At 39.4% G+C, this 20449-nt stretch overlaps 1 protein-coding gene across 9 annotated transcripts in view; it reads left to right on the top strand.

Annotated features, from left to right (window-relative positions):
- The first annotated feature begins 679 nt into the window (after nt 1-679).
- The window catches only part of RALGAPA1 (Ral GTPase activating protein catalytic subunit alpha 1), a 134356-nt gene continuing 114586 nt past the window's right edge, over nt 680-20449 (top strand). For 3 of the 9 annotated variants that reach the window (XM_064512350.1, XM_064512352.1, XM_064512349.1), the window contains exons 1-8: nt 681-1063; nt 11161-11271; nt 11787-11836; nt 13482-13539; nt 14063-14106; nt 15072-15249; nt 15978-16093; nt 18979-19117. In XM_064512350.1, the coding sequence (XP_064368420.1) occupies nt 958-1063; nt 11161-11271; nt 11787-11836; nt 13482-13539; nt 14063-14106; nt 15072-15249; nt 15978-16093; nt 18979-19117 (802 nt within the window). In that variant the 5' untranslated portion in view covers nt 681-957. Of the gene's footprint in view, nt 1064-11160; nt 11272-11786; nt 11837-13481; nt 13540-14062; nt 14107-15071; nt 15250-15977; nt 16094-18978; nt 19118-20449 lie in introns of all 9 variants that reach the window. The other 6 variants (XM_064512354.1, XM_064512356.1, XM_064512355.1 and 3 more) reach the window with 3 other exon arrangements.

The raw sequence follows: 20449 nt of genomic DNA on the forward strand, positions 1-20449 counted from the left end.
TTTCTCACATCATTGCAGATGAGCTCGGGCATGACTGCACCGAGGAGCGCGGCATGGCTGCGGCGCCACCAGGCTGGATCCTGCCATGCTTGGCCGCTCGGCCTCTGCGTCAGCACTGCTGCCAACGTGGGGAGCAGCCAGAGGCAGAAGCAGCTCCGCATGGGAGTTGCAGGATTGTAAGGGCTGGTGTGGGAAGAGGAACCGTGAGACCCAGATCATCTCCAGTTGCCCAACTGAAGCTTGGTTAAGAGAGAGTTTGGCATCACAGCCTTGGTGAATATGGTAGTGGGCCTGGGTTTGATTTCGTTATTTCCTGCTGGCCTTGGTGATTCACCTTAACCTCACTACATTTCAGTGTCTCTCTATAACCGGTAGTACCCGCTCTGTCTTATTAATATGGATTTATATTTTTATATATTAATATGGACTTTATATTTTACTTTGAAATAGCTGGAATACAGTTTCCTGCAGCGGTTACTGTTGCTGAATGCAGCAGAAGATGCTGCAGCGAGCCCCCTGTTTTCCTGCTCTGTTCCCTGCTGCGCCGCCTCCCGCTACGCACCGCCTCAAAACACTGGCGAGAGGCGACTTTGCAGCTTGGGGCCGGGGCCGGGGCCGGGGCCGGGGCCCGGGACTGGCTCTGCCCCGCCCCCCCCCCGCCTACGAGGTGCGCTTCGAAGCGCGGGATGTGACGTCGCAGCGCGGTTGCCATAGGGACGCCTGGGGTCGCACCTGACGGCTGTCGTGAAGCAGCGGGAGGAGAAGAGCGAGCGGGGGAAGGAGGAAGGGGGAGCACAGGCCCGGCCCTCGGGGAGTCTACTCCGCGCCCCTCCGCCCCCGCCGTATCGGAGTCGGAGGCAGCGCTACCGCCGTGGGCTATGTAGGGGCCCCGGTGCGGGCGGATCCGGAGGCCGCTGCCCGCCTCTGGAGCGCGGCGCCGGGGCCGGGCCCGGCGGAATGTTCTCCAAGAAGCCGCACGGGGACGTGCGGAAATCCACGCAGAAGGTTCTGGACACCCGCAAGGACCCGCTCACCCGCCTCAAGCACCTGCGCGTCCTCATCGGTGAGGCGGGGGGCGGGGAGGGCCTCGGCGGGGGGCTGCGGCCCGCGGAGCCGCGCTGCCGGGCCCGGTCCCGGGCCGCGCCGAGCGGCCGATGGCCTCCGAAACGCGGAGGGGTCGGCGGGCGGGGAGCTCCTGGCCGCGGGGGGAGAGGGGCGCCCTGCGGCCGGCAGGGGGGCCGGGCGCGCCGCGGCGGGCGGCGTCGGCGGGCGCGGAGCTTCGGGCGGAGCCGAGCGACGCTCCGCTCCGCGCCGCAGCGCGGCCGTGCCGAGGGGCGTAATGCGATAGGGGCGGAAAGCCGGGGTGTTCCTCTCCCCTGAAATGTTCCCTACAGCTGCATCAGTGCTGCTGAGTTGGTGCGTTTGAGCAGGAGCAGCTGGTGAGCACTGGTGGTGGTTGTGACTCCCGAATCCATTTTCTGTAAATACTTGGAGCAATTACTTATGTTCGTTTATGTTTTCAAGGTAGGGGCTGCTGTGGTACATGCTCGCTGCTGTGGTACATGCTCACTGCTGTAGATGAGCATTCGTGAGTGGGTAGTCTCAGAGCACTTTTGTTTTGGGAACTGGCCAAAGAGGGAGCATAAGCACTTCAAGCACTGGCATATTATTTTGTGGGCATCTGTTTAGTCTGACCAGTGAATTATAAGTTGTGATTATATGCAGTAATTATGTAATGAGAAAACAGAGGTAACTAGTCAGAAATACTTGTTACCTGGACATATCTGTGAAAATCGAAGTCCTTGTCATCAGTTGTCCTTGAAAAAAGAGGCTTGCTTTGGAGTGTGTTTTGGGCCCTTGAATTCTGCAAGTGCATGTGTTGCTTCTGACAGTTCGTCAACACGTGAGCAGAGCTGGGTCAAGGGCAACCGCATTTCATATTTAGAACAGGATATTGACTTCTGCCCAAAATCTGTGGATGTTTAAGTAGCTTGCCTGTAAACTAAAGCTAGATTCTTTCCTTTTAAAGAAGGCAGCTGTTGCTCGTTTTTCTCTTACATTACTATTTGAAGGAAGAGCTTTTTACACATGGCAGCATCTGCTGTTGCATGACATTGTTTCAAAAGCATAAATAATTATTATATTGCAGAAAATAAGAGTACTGTTTTATAGTTAAAATTCCAGACGCTTCAGTAGTCACATGAATCTACTTGCCTCACTCAGAATCATAGAACTCTTCTTAACTACCTATACTTAGCCAGTTGTGGCTTGTTTTTGTGTTGATTTTTATTTATTTTAATTTACCTCATCAGTTGAAGAAACTTAGAATGAATTTTACAAAGAAACTAAGTACAATTCTGAATTTAGGTTTCCTGTCTAAAATGTATTGTATATTTCTAGTTTTGTTTTAGTCTACAAAACACTGTATGTGTCTGGTTTTGGTCTGGTCTATTCTGAGTTTGGTATTACTGCCTTTAATTTACAAGATTTTTACTTCAGCTTCATTAGTACTCAGATGCAAAGGATTACAGCTTTATTGAGCCACGAGCTCTGTATCAAGCAAAAGGTTGTTATCTAATCTAAGGTTTCTGCTTACTGACTGTAGGACAGACTAAATCTGCTGGGGCGTGTTTTCATGTGACATCCATTCCTCTTTCTCCTGCACATGCGTATATCTCAGCTGCAGAAGCACAGCTCCCACATATGCTTTCTCCAAGTTTGGGAGAATACAATCCAGTGTATGACTGTGTAAGTAGGGGAAGTTCCTGAGGAGTAACAGTGCTCTTCTGTATGTCTATCTTGGAGCCACCTACAGGATTTTGTTATTGTGCAGATATGTCTTAGATCCATAAGGTATGAAACCAAGTTTTTTTCTTTTTTTTTCCTTTCTTTTTTTTCCCCCCCCCTTCTGGATACTTCAGAACTTACTCCTGCTTTGATTCATGAGAACTATATCGTGGATTTGAAGTCTGTCTTCTGCTATGCTCACCTCTTTGCCTTACTACTTAAATCTTACTGCTTCATAAACTGGCTTTCAGAGCATCAGCTGTACACCCTTTCTTCTCCAGCTATTTGTTTGACCAGTTTGCAGGACCAAATTAAAAAAATATGCCTGCATTGGATAGACTGCTGCCTGAGACCTTAGGTGACTTCGCATGCAGACACCATCCTGCAGCTTGAGCAATGAAGTGCTACATTTTCCTGTTGATCTTTTTTTTTTTTTTTCCCCCCCCTCCCCAGTGACAACTGCCCCACAGCATATTAATTGTCATGTTTCCATTTGCTCAAGCTAGCTATTGCCAGCAGCCTATCTGGGGGGAAAAAACACATCTGTTCAGCTGTTCTCTACATCTTTGCGAATGAAGACTGGTTTGTCTTGCTTATGCAATTAGCATCTGCACGTTGGAGACCAGAAGACCATGAAGAAAAGAATTCTCTGCTGTTTCACTTTCAAAAAGTAGAAAGAAGTTTCTTCTGTTCGTAAGCTTGAGAACCTTTCAGTAGACCTGCAGGGTATATTGAACAAGAGTCAAAATATTTTTTGTTGTTGCTCTTTTTAGTCTTTGGTATAGCGATGATAAACCAAAGCATGGCCATGGATTCATGGTTATTACTTTTAATTATGACTTGGGGGAAGAAGGAGAAGTATCGGTTCATCTTCCTGTTCTTGAGGCGTCCAAGGCACTCATTCTCCAAGAAGACATTACTAAAATAATGAAGTAATCTTGAAAAGAGATAGAGTGCTCATGAATTATAAGACTGCTCCTTGTCTATTAGCCAAAGAGGAGAATTCTTAAAATTTCATTATGATGAAAGTTTGACAGTTGGATCTTACAAGGCAGTGTTTCAAGATAGACATCATCTAAAAATATTTAAGTTGGGGAATAATGAGAGAGTATAATATTGTTGTTAGTCAGGACCAAAAGAGACTGAACAATTTCAGAGAACTTAATGAAGCTAAGTGGATGCATAGTAGAGAGGCAGGTGACATTTATTTTTGACAAATGAAAAGTAGTGCACATTAGATGGATTTACTTAAATGTCTTTTGCAAGATAATATAGAATGCAGTGAGTTGTATTATTTCAAGAAGAAATATCTTGTCATTGGTGACAGCTCAGTTTAAATTTATGCTTAATAAGCAGCATCAGTCAAAATGCAAATTTGTCTGGATGCAAAAGGAATGTAGCAAATACTTCATAAATCAATGGTGTATCATTATCAGAAAATGTCATTGCAGCTTTAGTCGTCCTACTACTATGTTCAGCATTGGATTCAGAGACTTAAGATGGGAAGGAGTGTGGTAGGAATAAAGCTTCAATGTGAAGAGAAATTGAAAGCTTTAGAACCCCTTTCTGTAGGGGTACATAGTGAAAAATGTGTAAGCATATGTGAAAAAGGTTAGGAAGTAAAGTCTATTAAGGGCTACTAAATTCACGGTGCAGAAGGATTTTTGGCTTGGGAAGCTTGTGAGCCACAGACTAGACTTTCAGCTGTTGGCATACTGGGGGAAATGCCTTTGTATTCTTTTTTGAAACTCTTGGTACACACCTGCTGCTTGCCACTTCAGTTCAGTATCCTGTCTTGTATTTGGCCTTTTTTGTAATTCAGAAACCAAGGAAAATTGAGTGAAATTCATGTGACTAATTTAGAATTGATCATCTGTTAAAGTAAATTTAATACATGGTGAATTTATACAAGTCACTGGCATAACTTCTTGTAGCAGTCAAAAGCCTTTAGGAAAAGACCTCCAAGTAGTACTGTTAAAGTTTTAACAAATACTAAGAGGAATTGGAAAGAGATTGAAGTCTCGTATCTTGGGTCATAACAGTCTGTGAATGAGGGTAATCTGCTTTTTGGTGTTTTCATACTGCAGTATTTTTCTTGAAACAGCTGGTGCTATCAGCTTTGAGAAACTTGACTCTATTAAGGTGTATCATTGGTTTCTTCCTGTATAGAAGTGTTCATCTTTTGTGTTTGGTTTCAGTGTTGTGGGTTTTTTTTCCCTTAGTTATGGCAGCTGCTTCAAGTTTCATACAGTTTCCTAATGCTGTCTTCATCAGCATCTGATTTTTGTCAAATTGTTCTTCTGTCTTGTTTATATATGCTGTAAAAGCTGTAACAGTTCTGTGTACTGTCAGTTACTTTGGTTATTAGAGCATCCTTCAGCAGGAATGTGGTATGGGGTTCTCTTGCACTTTGTATGGAAGTGGCTCAGTCTTGATGGAAGTGAAACCCTGCTATTAAGGAAGGCTGAAAGCTACAGTTAGTGCAGGTGTGATCGCTGAGACCTCCTGGGAGATGGAAGTGGAGGCACATGGTGCACCTTCTGGAATTAGGTGTTGCCTTCAGAATGAAGTCTACAGTTTTCCAGGAAATATACTTATTAGCAATTCCTAGAGTATTAGTAGCTTAGGAGAAAGAGCATTGAAAAACAGTGTTTTTATAATCTGTTACTGTTTAATCAGGCTTCTGGATCAAAAAGTCCTTTTGCTATGTGTATATACACATGAACAATAGCAACAATGTAATAATGTTACAAGATTCTAAAATTATAGTTTTTAAAAGTTCATTCTGGTAGTTCTTCAGGCATCAAGTGATGCTTGATTTTTGTCCTTTTATTAAAACAATGGTTTGAGAACGTTTCAGATAATTAAGACAGCTGGATATCTGACCAATCTTAAGATTTAGTTTTAAGGCTGAACTTTTAATAGTGTGTTCTTGTGGTGGTTTTTTTTGTTTTTTTTTTTTTGTTTTGTTTTTGTAGGTTAGGAGTCACAGGCCTCTCTTACTCCACAGTAAAGAAAAAATATTTTGTTTTTAATCATTTATTTTGCTTGCGTCTTATAGCTCAAAACTATACTACTTGTATTCCTGGAACCATGGAGAATGCTTGTAAATTGTAGTGCTAAGAGAGCAGAGTCTCTGAAGTACATTGTTGTATGTGTGTTTGTTTTGTTTTTTTATTATTCTCTGGGGTTGGTTGGTGCTTGGGATCATATGTAGGTAATCTCTGGAAGGGGAAAGTCAAGCTACATTGTAGAGGATGAAACATTCTGTTTTGGACACCCACTCTGATATATTGTATAATATTAATCTAATACTTAAACACAGACTGCATTCGTCTAAAAAGGATTTTAATTTAAGAAATATATTTGACTGGCATTCAGCCCTAATGCTTCAGCTGGATGGCATTCATTGGTGTTGCATTTGAACGTAATTCATAATAGTATCACTGGTACTATAATGAAAAAAATATTACAGTAGTAAAGGTGAAAGGGGGGTGACAACTAGCTGCTTGGAATTCTCTCTAAAGATAACTATTTGAGAAGTTTCTGTGCCTGTGCAAAGTTGTATTACTTTTGGCAAGAGTTGCATGGTTGTTTTTCTTGTTTTGTTTTGTCTCCCCTCACCTTTCCTGGTAATGCTAACTGCTCTGGATATGTCGCTGGTGTAATTCCTGCATTTGGCCACAGGTTGAGTCCAGTTTAAGAAATTTGACTTGGTGTAGTATCAGTCTTGATTTAACTCTTTGGCTAAGTTACACTTGAGTTAAAAACACCAGCAACAGCCAGTACTGCTGGCCTGTGAGGGTAAGGGCTGGAGTTAGATCAAAGCCCCAAGCTACATGAAGCGGGGGCTTTCACTGCTTGGGTACAAAGGAATGGTCTCTGGGGGTTTAGTTTGTGGCAGTTAAGAATGAAAAGAACTACATAACTGTGGAAGTGTTTGTATTTGCTTAAATAAAAGGTTGAGCTCTGGAGCACGGGTGAGGCTTTTGTGGAAGTGTTTTAAAGTGTTTACTAGTGTTGTAACTCTTGTGGAGTCTGTATGCAACCTGAAATGATTAGCTTAGAGAGATGTCAGCTGCTTTTGCTCATTTCTGTGGAGCATTGGTGTTGAAATGTGGTGACAATTTGTATGTAGGTGATGTTCATTAGTGCTGTTAGAGTGCTTACTCATGCATGAATTTTTTTTCTCATAGGTTTGTCTCTAGAAGATGCTGGTCATCAGGAATTCAAACTTGTCTGATCCAAAATTTAGGTCTATTAAAAGAGTTCTTGAAGTATGTTCTCGAAGTATTTTTGGTACTCAAAACATCAAGATAAGATGATTTTGTCAAAGAAATAATCTTTTTTTCCCTCCTTCTTCTTTCCTCCCCCCACACCCCCCACCCCCGGTTTGAATTCTCTGGGTTAAATAGCTGCTAGTGATCTGAAACAAAAGGAAGAATAAGGCTTGCTTAATAGGTTTGCACTTGCAGCACAGTATTTTTAAGCAATGTGGTTTGTTATCAGGCCTTTTTCACTGTGACAATGTGTTAACTGCACCAGAGCCTCCGGTAGACTCTGAACATTTTCTGCTTCACCTTTCTAAATAATATGTCTTTACATCTGAGAGACTATCCATATATGACTGATTTTTTCTGTACTGTTTTGCTGAAAAGCTGCAGTTACATTTTTTTTCTACCTTGTGGAGTTAAGAGTAAGTTGCCATTTTGCTTGTATGCTAACTGAAATTTAGGACACTTAGAAGCCTCTTGCTTACTAATGGCGTGTATTATCATGAGAATTGATACTGAAAACTTCAGTCTCTAATGCCTTTTCTATAAAGCAGAGTCCTACTAAAAATACAGCATTCTTCCAGTTCACTGTTAGCTGCATTGTCAATGGTATTTCACTTTTGGGTGAGGATGAGGCCTAGAAGCTCACTAAATCTCTTGGATTGAGTCAGGGTAACACTTTTACTGTACTGTCTGATGTCATGATTTTACGTATAAACAGATTGTTAAGCTCTGAAACACTTAAAATCAAATATAAAATTTACCACAGTTTGTTCTGTAATGGTGTAGTATCTTAGACTGTGCTGTTAAATACTGTGGTATATTTCTGTGATGTTGTGTGTGAACTGGGTTTAGGAGTATGTTAACTTTCTCTTCAAAAAATTTATATATTGCTAAGATCTGTGTGGGTTTTTAGTTTATAATATTTTGATTGTTTACCATTAAGATTCTGTCCTATGCAGAAAATACTAGTTAATCTGATTTATAACATTTTAATTTCATACAGCAGGTAATCATCTAAATAGTATAAATATATTCCTCTTACTAAATCAGCCCATTCATATATATGTGGTTGCTGCTGAGGAATTAGCTTATAGTAGTTTATAGTGTAATGTGTAGAAAATGGAATAAACAGGAAGGAAGACAGCATATGTTGCAAGTCAAAGCTCACTGAGCTCTTCTTCCTACAGAGGATCAGGGTGTTATATGCCTTGTAAGTGTTGCAGAATCTTGCTCAGATGATCACTTGCAAGCTTAAATATAAAGTAAAAGTCTGTGTTGCTTCTATTCAATGTTTTACATCCAACTTAAGGTTACTGTTTTAAGTTCTCTGAGGTGGTGCTCCTCTAATATGTAGTATTAAAGGGTGTTCTTACTGAAATCCTGGATGACTTGTGTGGATACAAACTATTCCTAGTTAAAAAGGATGGACTAAGTGAACCATAATAAAATGCTTAGAACATATGGATTTACTCTTTGTTCTGCCACAGAATTCTGCCATGATCTTTGGCAAAACACTTAGCCACAGAAAGAAGGAATAAGGCCTATGGGTCTGGTATGAATAATGAGATCCAGATTTCCTTGACCAACACAAGGTTCCAAATTTGCAGACCGTAATCTTAGTGAATCACTAGAGGTGCCCTTAGTGATGGGTCACCACATTGTGCTTAAAACAAAACAAAAATACTACAGGGCTCCAGAAGGATTTGCTTCTTGAAAGTCCTCTGAAATTCCTTCCAGAACAGGATTCTAGAAAGGCAGAGGGCCATGAGGCTGGCTTACTATAGTGCCAGTCATACATGTGCAAATGCCACTACAATAATTATGTGGTACAAACGAAAATTAACTACTCGGTTGATTATTTAGGCATTTAGTTTGTTTCCTGAAGAATCTAGGAACAGTATCTCCAAAAATTAAAAAGCGTTAAGATTATAAGTCTTTAAAGAAAGACTTTTTTTTTATTATTTGCCTGCCTCGGAGTTTGGTTTCTCCATCTCTGGCAAAAGAATAAATGCTTATTTCAGGATTGAAATGAAACACTTAACAGGCACACAAAATGCATTGTTCCTATGCGTTGATTTGCAGAGAAGTTGTTTAACTGCTTCTGATTCCCTTGGGTTTTGGAACTAGATTTTTCCACTGCTTTACTTGATGAAATAATCAACAATACTACTGCTTTTTTTGGTGCAATTCCTATACAGCAATTACATATATTGAGTAAATACTATCTTCTGCTCCCTTCCTTTCTTCTGAAGCTCTCAGTCATTCCTTTTTTTCTCTTTCAATCCTCCAATTCCAAAATCTGTCAGTTTGTTTCCTGCTGTATTCTCTTGCCCTCAGTCTGGAACTCCTACGGAGTTCTGCCCCATGAGTGGAGGTGACTATAAAGGTTGGGCCTATGCTGTAGTGATAATTCTTGTGTACCTGCCTTGACCTTCTGCAAATCATAGCCAGCTTTTTTTGAAGCAGAATTGTTTTTGGTTTTTCTTACTTTAATGTCAGACTCTATACTATACCAGTTCAGTTCCTGATCTGTAAGCATTGTAGCGATTTCTGAAAAACTGGAGGCTTGGTAGATGGTCACGCACATGCTTGTATATCTGACCCACTAAGTTTATCGCTCAGTAAGCTGCTTTGCTTTAAGAGTTGCCTCAGTTGCTGATATAGCACTGGTTTTTCCAAGAGCACTCTGGCTCTGCCATGCTATTGATAACAAAAGACATAGCCACAATTCTGTGATATTGCAGAAATTGAATGTGTGTGTTATAAACACTTTTTGGCAAGACTTGTGATAAAATTCAAATGGCGATACTGTAGAACTACATAAGAAAAATAAAATTGGAAATTTGCTGTGCTGCTTTAGCCATCCTTTCAATTGATTGTTGCTTTATACTTTACTAGTTGTACATGTCATGTGAGATGATGAAGATTTATTATGTCATTCAAAAAAAGCTGAAAAAATTATGGTCAAGTAGAGAATTATAGAAGATGCATCCATAGTGAAAGATGCCTCAATGTACAGAGCTAATAAACCTTAATGGTGATGGGTGCAAAGCACCTGTCTACATTTTGGTTTGTATTGCCTTTCTGTTTAATTTTTTTTTCCACACAAATATTCTGAGAAGGGAAACAAATTTCCTTTTTAAATACTGTCTCTGTATTTCGTTGTGCTTCTCTATTGTTCTGGCCACCTACTTTTGCTAGTCTTATGTAGTTAAATATCAGGGCAGGAAGTTTTTTTTTGTTTTTTGTTTTTTTTTTTTTTTTTTTTTGGGGGGGGGTCAGTGCATGTATTAAGACATGAAAGAAAAGATTGTTTTTAAACAATCAGTTTAAAAACAATCTAGATAAGTTGTCACGTATTTCTTTAAGTGGGGTTTTGCACAAAACCATCTAAGGGTGTGGGAACGGAGCCTGGAAGCCTTCCTGGGGTCCACAAGAAAGCACAAGAAATCCTTTCCACACCCACAGTGTTTTTACCTCAGGCTATCCCTGAGGTCCCAGCCTCTGATATCCTAAGGTGACCTCATGAAAGGAATATAGGGGACTGGTCCAAACTGGGAGGGAAGGTGCATGTTTGGAGCTGGGAGAGAGGAGGAATGCTTGTTTCCCCCAACCTTTTCCTCTGAGGAGCAGAGGTGGTCTTTCTTACCATCCTTCTCTCTGCCTTCTTGAGTAAGTTTAGTTGTGGCTAGTAATTACAGTTGGAAACAGTGATAGTCTTTTGTCATGGAGTTTGGAGGTGGGGAGGTTGCTAGCTTTATTTCTATTCAATTATTCATAAAAACAACTTTGATATGTACAGTGGCAGTCCTGGTGGAACTCTCGTTTGTGACTGAGGTTTATAGGCATTACTGTCATGCAGTGAGCACAAAAGAAGATAGATACTCTTTCCTGTCTTGAATACTCACTTGGCCTTACAGTAGTATTCAATTTCATTGGCTTTAGTTTAAAAAAAACCAGAAAGTTCATGAAGTTCTTTATCAATAAGAATTATTTTTTATTTTAAACATCTCTATTTTTACTACTGGATAATGGTATACAAACTGTGGATGACTAAATATTTGAAAGAAAAACAATATTCTGTTCTGTTTTTCAGAGAATGCAGAATCAATTGATCTCAAACAGTTTTTCGACCTACATTTCTCACATATATATTATGTGTTCTTTGAAAATTTTGTGACTATTGAAGTAGGTCTTAAACAAAAAGGTAAGTATTTTAAATATAACACTCTTCCCTCCCCCCGCCCGGTGCTTGTGTGTTAATGCAAGGTATCTGTGATCAGAAATGATATCATTAGCTGTGCAGGAATAGGCATAAGTGCCAACAGTGCAAATAAAGGCAAAGCGATTAGAAATCTGTGCCAAGGCGATGAGCAAGGATACTCTTTCTCTGCTGGCTATTTTTGCCCTTTGGCAAAATGAGGATTCTTAAGTTGTTAGGCATCTTGGGTTCTGCAGAATTATTGCAAGTTTTGCTTTGCGAGGTACTGTATAACTTAACCTTTGCCAGCTGTTGATTCTATAATAGAAACAGTTACAGTTTACAACTTTTCCAGTTTGTATAACTAGAAAATATATCCTTCTCTTTGCAAAATAAATATAAAATCACTTTTACGGTTGTAGAAGTGCACATATTACATGTCCAAGGATCTTTGTCAGTGGACTTTAAATTCTGTTTTGGTAATGAAAGTGTATCTTCTATTTATTTTTACTTACATCTAGGTCACAAGTCTCAGAGGGAAGAATTAGATTCTATTCTTTTTATTTTTGAGGTAAGATAATTTTAATATTCCAGTATGAGTTTTTAACTTTTTGAAATTAAGTCTTATTTAATAACAATGGAATAGCTATCCTAAAGTTGCCTAGAAATATACTTTACATCTAAACACATTCATTTCTTCTGCTTAGAGTTGAATATATGTGCTTTATGTGAGAAGAAGAAAAAGAACTTACTTAACTTACACTTTTGCAGGAAGATGTCTTAATTGGAAAAAGATGTTTTCTGCCCCCTGCAGATAGATTATAAGGATTTTTTTGGTTATTTTCCCCCTGAATTGTGCACTCTGAAATTCTTATATAAGTGATCTCCGATTATTCTTTTTGGTTGCATGTTATCCCTGATTTTCTCATAATAGTCAGAATCCTCCTGCAGAATTAGTTTCTGTATCTTGTTTCTATTTTAAAAAAGATCTATTATTTGAAAATAGCTTTACCCTTACCAAAAGTGTACTTTGACTTAATTAAGATGGCTTTAACTAACTGAATTAAATCAGACTGTTTCTGAGCAGAGGCAGTAGTTTAGTAATAGCTTAGAATGTCAAGTGTTGTCTTTCCTATGTGATGGAGGCTTCTAGTTGTGGAACCAGGGTTGTGTTTGAAATGGATACCCTAATTGAAATGGGTACAGAGCTCTGTATCTGTACAAGAGAGTTTTTCTTAACCTGTAGAGTTGTTGAATTTGAATGTTAAATTACGCAGCTTCCTACTTTTATACTTTTTAAAGAATATTTAAAATCGAAAGCTGCTGAATGCATATCACATGGCTGAATACAAATTGGGGATCTTTTGAGTAAGGTACACTGATGCAATGAACTGTAGGGTTGGCTGTTACAAAGGGAGTGAATCTGAAGAGAGCTACTTGATCACTGTTTTTTATATAAAGTGATACTAGGTGACCTGTGCTTTGGAAGCAATTGCACAGGCTTCTAGAGGGACAGGGTAAGTAATTCATTTAGCAAATTAGGCTGTTTACAATTTGTTAATGACTCTAGCATGTAATGTGACTGGAATAGCTAAAAGCCTATTATGAAGCACTTCAACATTTTAGGTATATAACTGCATTCTTCACTAACTGTGCTCTGTTCCTTATGATCTGAAAGTTTTTTGACAAATCTGACGACAGACCATTATTGTCCCAGCTCTTTTCTTTATTGCCCTGCTGTAGCTCATAACCTCTGCTTTGAGAAGGCTGAAGTAAATGTTTGCCTGTACCACAGAGGCATCACAGCTGAGTATCCTAGTTTAAGCCACTATAAAAGTGGAATTGACCTAATACAATCTGTTGTGAACCAGAGCAACTGAGAGATGGATATTCATCCCATTCCACCCCCTATGCAGTAAGCAGTAATATCCAGCAGAGAGGCAATGGAGCCAGATAAAATGCAGTGCTGCAGTAACATTTTAAATCTCTGATGCAGGACTCTTCAGACAGTCTGTTAGAGCCTTTGGGCTTCTTAGCTTTTGGAGTGGGATTATCTTGAAAAAGACAATAATGTTTCCAAGGAAACTAGCGTGGAAGGGTTTTTTTTTTTTTTTATTAACTCTTCTGTTTCCAATCTGTGGGCTTTGTGAGAGTGCTATTTAGTTTTCTGAATGTGGTATCTGCAGCACAGATCCCTGGGTTCTGTTTTTTTGTAGAAAATTTTGCAACTTCTTCCAGAAAGGATTCATCAGAGGTGGCAATTTCATAGTATTGGTAAGTTGATTTTTCTTTCTTTCTTTTTTGTAATCTTATTTTTATTAGGAGCACTAGGTTTGTACCGCTCATTTCCTTAACCTTTAAGTGGCATAACAGGGATAAAGGGCTTGCAAGTTAACAAAATAAACAGTTGTATAGCATGGGATGCTTTTTCTAGATAGATTTAAAGCTGGGAATCTGGAAATAGAACACTGGGAGGTCTGTATTTGCAAAAGGGGAACACTGATATTAAAGGTATTAATCATTTACTTTATAAACACACACGTGCACACCCACGCACTCCTTCCAAAACATCCTTAGGAAAAGATGTTATAGGTTACAAGGAAGCTGTGAAAGGTGACCTTATTTCTTTTTCTTCTTCTTCTGGCATTGAGAGTTGCCTGAGGATATCAAGTTCACCAAGAGTAAACTGGAGATTGCCAAGGACTTGTTTAAAAGATATTATCAAGTCTGACCGAGAACTCTGACATTCTACCTAGTAAAGAAAAACAAAAACAAGTTACTTTTGTTTTCTTTTCAGGGTTGATTTTAAAGAAGCTTCTTCACACTGGAAATTCATTAAAGGTATAGGGAAAAGTTGCATGCTACTTAATTTTGTTTAAAATATGTAAAAATATAAAGAAAAGAAAAAGGAACATCAAGGTGTATTTTTATTGTAAAAGCACAGGAGTCAGAACCAGATCATGACTTTCAATTGTTAGCTTTACCTCAGTAAAACTAATCACAGTAGTAATATGATTATTCAGAGTACCGAAGTCAAGAATGTGCACAAGTGGTTGAAGGATCTCGTTTTAAAGCAGAAATGAGCCTTAACTATTCATTGTTGGGGCAAGGAAACTGTGTGGTTTGGGGGCTTGGGCTGTCTTGGAAGTGGAAAATTATCTAGGGCAAAGAGACCACTACCTATTGGTGCGCAGTATGAGAACAGTTGACCTTGGGGCAAAAGGCGCTACGCAAGTGTACTCTTGGTTGTGCTGCAAATGAGTACTCCATTCCTTTATACAACACCTGCAGGCTTTGCTAGTGCTGAAGCAGTCCAGTGTGAGAGCCGGGAGAGGACTGCAGTAGGGCTGCTTCCCCTTCCTTGAGGAAGGAGGCAAAGAAAGAATAGAAAAGGGGAGGAGGAGACCTTCTGCTGCAGAAATCTTTCTGTTATAATTGACGGACTAATTTAGTAATCTTATGATGTTCTTTGGATTTCTATAAAAGATGCAAATGGCATCTTGCACTGCTGTAGCTAAGCAAGTGACTAGACACATGCTGATTTTCTTCCTCTTCTATTAGAGAAGGACCTGTAAAAGAGATTCTGTAGGGCAAACATGACAGTGTGAAGATGTCAGGGTTGTCCTTGCATTTCAGCAGAAGTAGCAGGTGCAGTAGCTTGGCTCTTCTGATTCCTGGTGGTTGTACTGTCCATCTGTTCTCATCTTTTCTACCTCTTGCCTTCTCTTCCTCCTCCCTCCAAGGCGAATGGAAATATTTTTGTATGTTCTGGGCCATGTTAACTTGTTCTGCTTTCTTTTTTTAAGATACGTCGAGAAGGTGTGCGTCTCTTTCTCTTGTGGCTGCAAGCACTTCAAAATAACTGCAGTAAAGAACAATTATGGATGTTTTCTTGCTTGATTCCTGGATTTTCATCACCACAGTCTGAATATGGCCCCCGAACACTAGATAATCTCATTAACCCTCCACTTAATGTTCAAGAAAGTAAGTAATTTGATAACATTACTATATTCTTTACATATATCTATTCTCAGGACGGGCAAGGCACATCGAAATAACAAAGGTAACATAAATTTGTATGCAGGGAGATTATGGAGCTATTGATGTAATTTTTTGGCATTTCAGCTGATGCTTTATCTGTAAAATGTGGCAGTAAGTATCAGATACTGTTTGGAGTTATCTCATGTATCTCTCTACAGCAGGAAAGGAGTAACAAATCTAGAAGAGGATTTAGGCAGCACAGAATTCCAAAGTGCAAAGAGTGAAATGCAAACCTCTAACTGCAGAAATGAGGGGAACAAAAACACTAACTAGCTTCAGTGTGCAAGCAAAGTGTAGAGCTAAAAACTGTATGCAAGTGTAATTGGTCAACTGCTAAATGAAGAAAAGGGTGAAAGAAATGTGACACTGCATAAATTTCAAAAGAAATGGCTAACTCCTTTTAGAAATACTGGGTCTTGGCAGGTAGATTCTCAAGGTTCATAGGGAGAACTTAGTTATTATCCTTTGTATTCTTACATATGCAAGAAATTAGTTCTATGGCATCTTATTAGCTAAAAATTTCCTAATTTTCATTAATCCGTGGGTGGTTTGTTTTGCCTGTAATTGTCTCTGCTTACCCAAGTAAATATGTAGTGCTATAACTTGGTAGATACTCATATAGTGAAAGAAATGGTATAAATGTAGTTGCTTTTTTTTTTTTTTTTTAATAGCCCAAGTGACTATAGAGGAAATCACTCCACTTGTTCCTCCACAGTCAGGAGACAAAGGACAAGAAGATTTGACAAGCTACTTTTTAGAAGCACTTTTGAAATACATAGTAATTCAGGTATGTTCTATAGGTTGCAAGCAAACAAATGTAAAACAACTAATATCTGTTTGCCTGTTACAGGGGAATAACTTATTACTAGCAGTACTATTACTGGAATCATAAATGAAAGTCTTTAATGCCCTTCTTCCCTCCCCCCTAAGTCCTTCATAAAAAGCAAATTATCTTTAGAAAAATGTTCATTTCTTATTTTGAGTGAAGATCCGCAGATCTATTACCACAGGGGTCTTCCATCAGATTGCAGCATGGAGAGAGAACCTGTTAGTCACTGCCAGACATGCTGGTGCTCTCTCCCCATTTCACCCACCCTCACCACCATGTCCTTAACCAGTGGAAGGCTCATCTAGATCCTTCTTTATTGTGGGGTTTTCTTGGTGGTCAGGGACTCTGCTTTTCAAACTAAGAGGAAACTTCTAATTGAAAGCATTGAATGTGTGTGATACAGACTTTTGACAAGTCCAAGGAAACATTTGCTGCCCTTTTCCTTTATACTTGGTTAGTTGGTAAAACCAAACAGAAATAGGATGTCAGACCCAACAGTTTGTAAGACTAGGATGGCCAATGTGTCTGTACTTAAGGTTATGTTTTTCCTCTAACCATCTTAGGATTCATGCTGTTACAGAAGATTAACCATAGAGCCTCTTCATTCTCTAAGGAGAGAAGGCAGGGACAGACTTTGGGCTACTGAAAGTCCCGATTAGTAGAGGTACTCCAGGGTGTGTTGAGAGCACAATACAAAAATGATGGCTTTCTAGCAAGGCTTTTCTTTAATCAACAAGATTTTTACTACCCAGATCTTGCAGGGCTGATGCCATGACTTCTGTAGGTATCTTGCCTGTAATTCCAGGGATTTTTGTTCTCAGAGTCTTATAAACTCAAACATAATATAGTGCACTGCCCAGAGACAGTTTGGGATTAGTGCTACACCTGAGCAAGCGAGCCCTCTCAAAACAGAAGCAATGGGAAGCATGGTGCACACTTGGAATACTTCATATCTGACAAGGCTTATAAGACTTAGGCATTGCTTGAAAGCAGCTGAACTGGGATTACACTGGTTTAGCTGCAGTGCTACATGAACACCAGCTAATGAATTCTGAAGAGCCCAAAATACCTCAAATGCAGATTAGAGTTAAACAGTTCACAGAAAATGAAGACTTGAGTGTCTAGGCCACAGAGTGCGAGTTAGATGTCACTTATTCCCTACTGTGTCCTTCCTCTTGCATTTTTACATTTCCATGATAGCTATCAATACTGCAAATGCCTAGGACAGGAAAGGACAAGAGCACCTATCAAAAGCTATGTGCCTAAGTTATTACATTTTATTTAATTCATTTGCTGTCCAGTTAGCACATGCTTCCTCTAAGCCTGCTCTGCTGTCACGTGCCCAGCAAAATGCTTAGCTGCATGACATGCTGTAGGTGTTTCGTGACACTGCCTTCTGGGTCAGACTTGTCCAGCAGAACCCAGCTGGGCATCTGCCCATAAGTTCCTCTGCATGTTTTTGCAGGTTGTGCTAAAGTGGCTGGACAGTGGCACAAATATGGCATCCATACACCAAATTATTTCGTGGTCTCCCTGTATCTGCCTTATTCCAAGGTCACAGAGTATGACTGCAACCTCATTTTATTACTTTCAGCACCTCCTGATTTGAACAGAGGTTATCATACTTGTGATCTATAGGGTAAGCTTAATGATGACTGTTGTCTTCAAGAATGTAAGGTGTTTTGGTTTTTTTGAAGTTAGCAGCTTTCTCTAGTAAATGAATATTATTATACTTAAATTTAGATAAGTCATTCAGACAAGTGTCAGAATTTGTTTTCTAGGTTAATGAAAGATCTCTTCTCTGTTTTGTTAAAGTTTCTTCAGAAGCAAGGATAATTTCAAAGAGAATAGTCACTTCTTTGGTATTAAGTTCTGCTAAAAGAACCATAGGTCACTAAATACTATATATTAGACATCTTTTCTATTCACTTCTTTTGATAGAATCTCTCTTCATATTTTAATGCCTAAAAAAAATTATATATGTATGTGAAAACATAAAAATAAATCTTCTGAGGTTAAGGTTGATGCTCCTTTCATTTTAAGGGCCCATTGCTCTGAAGATGTTATGGTAGAACTGTGGACTTGGGCATAAAGAACAGAAAAATGCTTTCTTGAAAATTCCCATTATCTTGAGTGGTAGATTTCACAGATTAGCCATCTCAGCAGGCAGATGAATTCTGCAGAAGAAGAGTGGAAACTGGATATTGAGTTTATTATTAAGGAGCACTTACTGTGCTTTTCAGTAGGAAAACATTTTGTAACAAGGAAGGGTTACCAGCACCTGTGATCTGTGAAGGTAGACTTGTGTAACACAACTTTAAAGTTGTATCTTCTACTGCTTTTGGTTGATGACAGATTTTTCTTTCGTATTGCCTACCGTGCGGATGAATCCAATTACCTAATGTAACGAATCTATGGATGCTTGTTACTTGAAACAAATTTTCAGATAAGCAAGGGTAATTGTTCTTATAAAGCATTTTGAAAACAATTTTGTTAAATCCAAACAATCATTTCAGGTTTACTTCTGACTTTGCAAGATGGCCATTAAAGCGTATTTAGTTCTGTTGGTTTCAGTATTTGGTGTGCTCAGGGTTTTTTTGAAGCAAGACTTTGAGGGAGAAAAGTCTTTGCATTTCCTTAAATGTTTCCCAGCTAATTTTATCTGTTCGACCTTTGCAAAAGTGTTTATTAGAATGCATATGATCTAGTTCCAAAGCAGTAATGTAATGAAGCAATTTCATCAATTATGTTTCTCTTCTACTTCTAGATGCTGCAGTAAAGCTACTTTACACAAGGGTGGTTTTGATTTTTTTTTCTTTTTTCTTTTTTTTTATTTTTGTTAGGTTAAGAGTTTAGAATGGAAGAACAAGGAAAACCAGGAAAAGGGATTTTCATTTTTGTTCTCAAACTTTAAGAAATATTACTTGCCTTCTATTTTCCCAAACATCTGTAAGGAGACCAGCTTGTATAACCCTGTACTTGGTAAGTGTTAACCCAGTTGATAAAATTACTGCAGTTACTGTAATACTGAATAGAGCAAAGCAGTTATTCTCTTGAGTGATCTTGCCCGTGAAGAATGTTCTTCAAAAAAGAAGTTATGGTTCCTATTCATGATTTTCAGTTCTCTATTCGTGGAGGCACCTGAACTCTTCATTAATTTGAGCTGAGCTGCTGTATTAACCTGATTCAGTCATATTAAGTATTCTTGTAAAACAGTTTTTCAGTGTAACCTCTATGTTGATGAAAGTTGTGCTCAGAAGATGAACTGATTTAAGAATAAAAGGTGTTAGTGTGCTGTTCTTTGGGGGATATTAGCTTTATCTGCACAGAATCGTAGTTTTTGGATCATATGGTGGACACTTAGATTTCAGTAAGGGCAAACTTAGTTATTTGTAAACTGTATTTTCTCAAGAGCTTGCGGTAGGAAGAGGAGCCTAGGTTTTAACAGTCTCTAAGGTTGATCATGCTGAAATATATCTTTCTGATCTAGAAACTAGAAGGTGTTTGCTAAGCAAACATAACTAGAGCTTTATCTAGAGGTTTTCAGCCCATTCTAAACTAGGAAGCTGTTTGCTTATCTTGATTTCTGCTAACTCAGACTTATACGCATCAATGCATAAATGGGCTGTAAGTCACAGAGACTCTTCTCTGCAAACTATTACCCTCTACCCAGGATTTAAGCTGCAATTTCATTGTTTGCATAACATGGACACTTCATGGCTCCTCTTGTCTATTGATGCAGCGTCTCACAAGGGTTAGCAATGACCTCTCCAGTCTCAATTTCAATTTCTAAAAATCAAGCTGACAGGGAAGTGTGTTGAAAAGGTCTTGTTTTCTGCCTGTCCAATGTTTGTGAGTAGTGGGATTATGGCTTTCTTCAGAGCTGGGTGTTTCAAAACCATGTCCTTCTGGGAAAGACAGCGGACCTTCTCATCTGGGGAAGAAGAAACAGTATAAGCCCATCATCCTTAAGCAACTGTACAATGAGAGTTGCATGAAGAGATTGGACAGATTCAGTGATAAAATAGCTATGAATGAGATGGCAGAAGTTTTGCTTTTCCCAGCATTGTTTGCGACTTGAGGTTCTGCAACAAGAAATATGGAAACAGTGATTTCCCTTTCTGTGAAGATCTTGATTCAGTCTTTCTTAGAAATGGTACCACAGTCCTCTCTGGCTTCTTTTGTGGACTGTAAACAAGAAACTTCGAAGGCCCTGGTAAGGAAGAGAGCAAGGGGGAGAAGAAAAAATAGACACAGATCTCCAAGGCTTCTGTGATCAGCCAGTCAGTGTCTTAAACTGCACAAAGTCAATAC

This window comes from Dromaius novaehollandiae, chromosome 5 (genome assembly GCF_036370855.1).
Source record: "Dromaius novaehollandiae isolate bDroNov1 chromosome 5, bDroNov1.hap1, whole genome shotgun sequence".
Classification (NCBI taxonomy): Eukaryota; Metazoa; Chordata; class Aves; order Casuariiformes; family Dromaiidae; genus Dromaius; species Dromaius novaehollandiae.